The 6,000-nt window shown below is 38.2% G+C and overlaps 1 protein-coding gene across 1 annotated transcript in view; it reads right to left on the bottom strand.

The window, feature by feature from the left end:
- LOC126408746 (unconventional myosin-VIIa-like) overlaps positions 1-6,000 on the bottom strand; it is a 35,101-nt gene that overhangs the window by 10,964 nt on the left and 18,137 nt on the right. Inside the window, exons 28-38 of the mRNA XM_050074391.1 lie at positions 5,785-5,909; positions 5,555-5,681; positions 4,884-5,003; positions 4,586-4,759; positions 3,525-3,752; positions 2,955-3,122; positions 2,697-2,814; positions 1,134-1,260; positions 851-1,017; positions 567-745; positions 221-330 (exon numbers count right to left, since the gene is read on the bottom strand). Of these exons, the coding sequence (XP_049930348.1) occupies positions 221-330; positions 567-745; positions 851-1,017; positions 1,134-1,260; positions 2,697-2,814; positions 2,955-3,122; positions 3,525-3,752; positions 4,586-4,759; positions 4,884-5,003; positions 5,555-5,681; positions 5,785-5,909 (1,643 nt within the window). The remainder of the gene's footprint in view (positions 1-220; positions 331-566; positions 746-850; positions 1,018-1,133; positions 1,261-2,696; positions 2,815-2,954; positions 3,123-3,524; positions 3,753-4,585; positions 4,760-4,883; positions 5,004-5,554; positions 5,682-5,784; positions 5,910-6,000) is intronic.

The raw sequence follows: 6,000 nt of genomic DNA, 5'->3' as shown, positions 1-6,000 counted from the left end.
GGGGGGGGGGGGGGGACACAGCGTGAACACATCTGTCCTGCTTTCTTCTGTTGTGTTCTCTACTCAAACTCAGCATCACTTTTCTTCTGTTGTGTTCTCTACTCAAACTCAGCATCACTAGTGGCTGAAACACACCACTGAGCAAATCTAGAATCACACTTATTGTTAGATAAATATTGAAAAAAGCCATATTATAAAGTGATTTATATGACATAAACACCTGAAGTTCTCAAGAGCAAACTCTTTTAAAGAGATGGGAGCCACTGCCTTGTCCATTTGTGTGACGTTTTGTGTTGGGGAGGGTTTCCTCTGGCCCGGATTTAGCAGTTCCTGATGGGTCAGAAGCAGTTCATTAGTTACACCACAAGAGGAGCTCATGTGACCCATCATACCTGTAGATCCACTGCTGCAACCACAGACCTGAAAAATCACTGTGCAATACGTTCATGTCTGTACATGTGCAGCCCTATGTAAACCTGAATAAAGTCAATTACTGTGACGTCTGCTGCTGTAAATTTGTATATTTATTTTGGAATAAAAGCTATGACATGTGAGGGTAACTCTACCAGCATCTCGTCAGAAGGCTTCTCCAGAGTCGGCAGAAACTGTACTATATCCTTATAGACCACACCGCTGGCGCTGGTCCGCTGGTTGGTTGCACTGATCCAGTTCTTATCAGAGCTTTCCTCATCTTTCTCTGCCAGCAGCAGGTCCCCTCGTTTACAAACCAGGAACATGGGGTCCTCTGCAGAAGGAGCGAGAGGGACAGAGAGGCGTGTGAGTTTTTTGTGCATGTATGGGATAAGATAGACTTAATATGTGCAATCGATTTTCAGTCTACTATAAATACCTGGTTTATTGATGTCCTGCTGAACCAGCGCATACCGTGAGCGCTCTCTCAGCCCGTCCAGGTTTTTTTCTATAAGCACTGCCATTTCTGAAGCTTCATCAGACCTCAGGACAAACTCTCCTCTGACTGTGACCAAACTCACTGACTGAACACTGAAATGGCTGTCACTAGACGGGTTATAAACAGCAGAGTTTAATGTGTTTGACACTTTTTCAAAAATCAAAATGTTTAGCAAAACAAAAGTGATTATATTAGCAGGAAAAATTGTTTACGTTATCCCTACCTGTTCAAGCGTACTTCCTTTACCTCTAAGTAAGGAAGCTCAAGGAGTATCTTGTCTCTTCCTTCCATGAAGAAGATGCCACTCCAGTTCACAGCCACGACAAACCTGCTTTTGGGTAAAGGAGGTCCTGTGGGCGGATATGGGAACACAAATGTCTCAGAAGGCAGGGTTGTAAGTGATCTCTCATTTCTGTAATGGCAACTGGTAATCAAAGTTCAGGGAGGATGCTCAGCAATATGGTGGCAGCGGTGAAAAGAAGTATACAGATCCCTCACTTGAGTAAAAGTCTTAATTTGACACTGCAAAAATGAGGTGTGGGACAGAGTATCGAAAAGGGAATATATCATATTACTTCCTCCTGTGATAACTTATCAACACACTGGCACCAAGGATTCCCCTGTGACTTACCAGAGTCACTACTTCTTCGTGGTAAAGCTTATCAAATAAATGAGGTAAAGTGAACAGAGGTCAACTAACTACGACAGGGGGAAAATGGCGGACAGTTTGGACAGCGGGGAAACAAATCAGAAAGGCAGGGAGTCGAAAGTCTGAGCCCACTTTGGCTTTTAAGACACAGATGGGACAAACAAAATTGAAACTCCCTAAGTAAAACTACTTAATGCAGAAAAATTAAAATCAGTTTAATCGGTCAAAATAGTTAACATAATTAAAAAGCTGCGGATGCTCATATTTGACTAGCCGAAACCTTGAAATGTTTTTGTATGCAAAATATCTTTCATGACTTTCCCATGACGTCATATTTATCTTTGGATTCCCCGTGTTCTGCTTTTCTTTTGTTCCTACACTTGATGAATGTAAAAATATTCATAAATAAAAGGTATAAAAAAAATAGATGCTAATAAATTTAAATAAAGTTCTTTTAAAAGTTGTTGTTTTCATGTCTTGTCTGTTTTAATTATTGACATGTAAAACACTTTGTAACTCTGCCCTTTATAAATAAAGATTATTTTATAGTAACAGTTACTAAAGTTATCAAATAATTAAAGTGGATTTAAAAGTACAGTATTTCCCTCTGAAGTGTAGTGGAGCAGAAGTAGAGAGTGGCATGACATTAAAATACTCACATAAAGTACAAGTACCTCAAATTTGTGCTTAAGTACAGTCCTTGCGTAATTGTACTTAGTTACATTCCACCACTTTATGGAGGAATATTATCAATTCAGAGTTTACAGGAATACAGCAGAGTGTTGCACCATACATATTTCACACACTAATTACATTAAATAGTGACATTCATCTGAGGAAAGCCCAGCTGCAGCGGGAATATGTTTTTTTGTATCCTTAGGCAAGATACTGAACCCTCGGCCACCAGTGTGTGACTGTGACATGCAGTGTAAAAAGAAAAGCGTTCTGAGAGTCTAGAAAAGTGCTATACAAGTGCAGTCCCTTTACCATTTACATTCAGACACAATAAATCCAAAGCATTTCAGGTTACACAGGCACAAAGACACGCAGCATTAAATCAAGACCTCCCTGAGTGTTGAGTAAAACTTACATTGCATTTTAAATGCTGCATGTAAAACAGGTGGTGTGTTGACTGACCTGACATCATTGTAACTTCATAAAACTTGGAGAAGTGCAGGGGCCATTCGTGTTGGGCGTTTTTGACCAGTTCTCCTTTAACGCTGTCTGTTTTCTGCTTCCCGTTGGCATAAGGACCCTGTGGGATCAGGATGTAAAAGTATTGTATGTATTGTGCTTGTGTGATAAAGAACTAAAACTAATAAAAGGTTTCAGGCTCAAGTCACGTTCATAAAACACTCACAGTAGCTTTTTTTTTCATTCTGTCCGACATTTTACCTGTAAATGTCCTGTGCTGATGAGTTGGATCCACCTGGTCATAGATTTGTTCTCGATCAGCGGGGTGGCAATGCACTCCTCGACCACCTTCTGCACGTTGTTTTTGTTGTACTCAGAGCCAAACTGGATGTAATAGTGCTTTGCAGCCATCTGGACGTATCCATCCTCCTGAGGGATGCAATATATCTTTATTAGATACAGTTCACACAAATCGGTTTATTGTTTTTTTTGTTGCTTGTTTTGGACTGGACTTTATCATCATCATTTAACGCGCTGCAAAAGAAAAGCTGTTGAATAAAGCATCGGCTATAAGGAAGTAATAGTGGACTGCAACTTTCCCTGAAATCACGTGGTGTTTGATCGGAAAAATAAGTTCCCCTCCTGACTGGGAAAATTATATAAATACTCACACAACTTGTGAACCATTATTTGCTCATGGTGTGATATCACAACAAGGGGCAGTTCTATGACTTAAAAAAAATATACCATGTGACGTCACATTTGTCTTTTAGCTTCCCATCAGTAAAAAAGTTATAACAGAGGATGTGGTTTCTCACTCCCAAGCCTGACCTTGTCACTGGTGTACTCTCCCGACTTGATCCCCATGATGACCTGTCTGTAGATTAGATCTGTGCTGATGGCGTCGACTGAGCAGTCGTGCCACGGTGTGAACACTTCCTTGCGGATGGAGAGCTTCCAGGGGGTGTCCTTCTCCGCCATGCCCTGCCTCCTCATCTCCTGCTCGCACTGAGACACTGCGTCGAACACGTGCTTCCCACAGCTGCCCAGAGACCACATCTGGAGACGAAAGACCAACAAGGTTTGAGTGACTGTGGTTCCTGTACAATCTCTTTTACCGTATTAAATTACACAAGTATCAATAAATAAATAAATACAGGGATAAATAAATATGGAAACAAGTAAATAAAAGACTACATAAATGCTGAATACAGAAAAAAAGAAACGCTGACATAAATAAATGTATAAATGTATAAATAAATAAATACACCAATACAGAAATATGATAAATTAGATAAATTATACAAAAATAAATAAATAAAACAAATAAATACAGAAAAAAAAATCTAAAAAAATTAAAAGAATAAATAAATAAATGCATAAATACATTTTAAAAATAAATAAATAAGAAAATCACTACATAAATGTTAAAATAAATACAGGAATAAATAAATGTGATTTTTTTAAAAGGACTATATAAATAATACAAAAATTAAAAAAAATAAAATAAATAAATGCTTAAATGAATACAGAAATAAATAAATGTACAAATTAATAAACCAAGAAATGAATAAATAAATGTTAAAATAAATAAATGCATCAGTAACTAAATAAAGGAATAAATATATAAATAAATATATAGATAAATAAGAATCGATAATTAAACAGGACTTAAATATCTTACGTTTATATCTAACTTTTGTACAACTACATTTATTAGTTATTATTATGTATTTTTTTCATATTTATTTTGACATTCATTCATTTTTTTTATTTGTCTATTTTATTTTATTACTGTATTTATTTACACATACATTTCTCTTAGACTTGTGTTATTTTTTTTATCCTGAGTGGATGATGGATATGATGAGACAAGTCAAAGTAAAGCTCACCTTGTCAAAGAGATTGATGTACAGGGAGAATCCGTACGTGTCTCGAAGATCAATCTTGTCAGCCACAGCTTGACAGACCTCAGCAGAGGTGGAGGCCGAGTCCAGCTGCAGACTGACGGTGCGGCCGTCCAGTAGAGTCACAGACACATCTATGGGCTCCTTGGACTTGGCAGCCTGTCAGTGGGGAGAAGAAAGATGAGATTGAAATGATGTTTGATTGATGTGATGTGTCCTTTGTTTCCAACAATAAAGCAAGCCAAGAAAATACTGTCAAGAGACAACAAAAAAGGGTTTCTACCTGTTGCTCCATCGAACAGGGCAACTCTTTTCTTTCTCCGTTGGCTACTATACGACGCAGGCGCTCAGCACAGTAATCTCCGTAACCATTGGGCCCTCTGCAGAGAAAACTCTCCAAATACTGTGGAACAGAGCAGAACAGGGTCAATAAAATGTTCTGCCAAATAAAGAATGATACTAATGATAACAAAAAGAATAAAATAGGTGTGGACTGCATTTTGGGTTTATTGGAATCAACACTTTTTTTTTGAACATGTATCTCTGAACTGATCTGATAATTGTAAATGCTGACAAGCTGTAAAAGAGTAGAAATGGACTATATATTCCTCATAGCAATGAATAAATCTTGAATTAATTAACTGCAGGTTTCAGAAGACGATGAGGATACACAGTGAGTAACGGTGTCCACTACTGCCATATTTAACTTGCGCTTTTATCAGTTTTTATTCCATAAATGACTCTTTATCTGCATTTTGCAATGTTTATCCAGCGTTTTTGATCTCATTTCACTTTGATCCTATCAACACAGCATTACACAGAATTATCTGTGATAAAAGCCAAATAAATCCTTGGAAGTGACAGGTAAAATTAAAAAAGTTAAAAGACAGTAGATGACAGCACACAGTAAAACTGGACGTTGCCGTATCACTGAATGACCTGCTGCAGACTGACCTTCATGAAGAAGTCTGTGGGGGGGAAGATGCCAAGACAGATGGACATGAGGGTCCAGCCTAACATACGGCTCCTCTTCCTCTTGTTGTTCACCAGCTGCTTACAGATCTGGCAGTAAATCTCATCCCTGCACAGACACATGAAAGACAGATACAGAAAAAAGAGCAAAACAATGAATGCAACAAGATTCAAATGTGTATCTGTTTGTTTTTCATGTGAACAGTTTTGACCTTATGTCTCGTCTCGATAGAGCGTATGCAATGATAATGTGAAGCTTTTCCACCGATGTGAGTGGCCGATCCAGGGTGGGACCCTCTCCGATCAAAATGTCCTCATCCTCCGTAAGGTTCTCAGACTGGTAAAGATGACATGAAACATAATTTAGCATACGATGCACACAATTAATCAGCAGAGAAATAACGACTGAGTGATAATTATCATGGTGC

Source organism: Epinephelus moara, chromosome 21 (assembly GCF_006386435.1).
Source record: "Epinephelus moara isolate mb chromosome 21, YSFRI_EMoa_1.0, whole genome shotgun sequence".
Classification (NCBI taxonomy): Eukaryota; Metazoa; Chordata; class Actinopteri; order Perciformes; family Serranidae; genus Epinephelus; species Epinephelus moara.
This window is presented reverse-complemented; position numbering and strand designations above follow the sequence as displayed.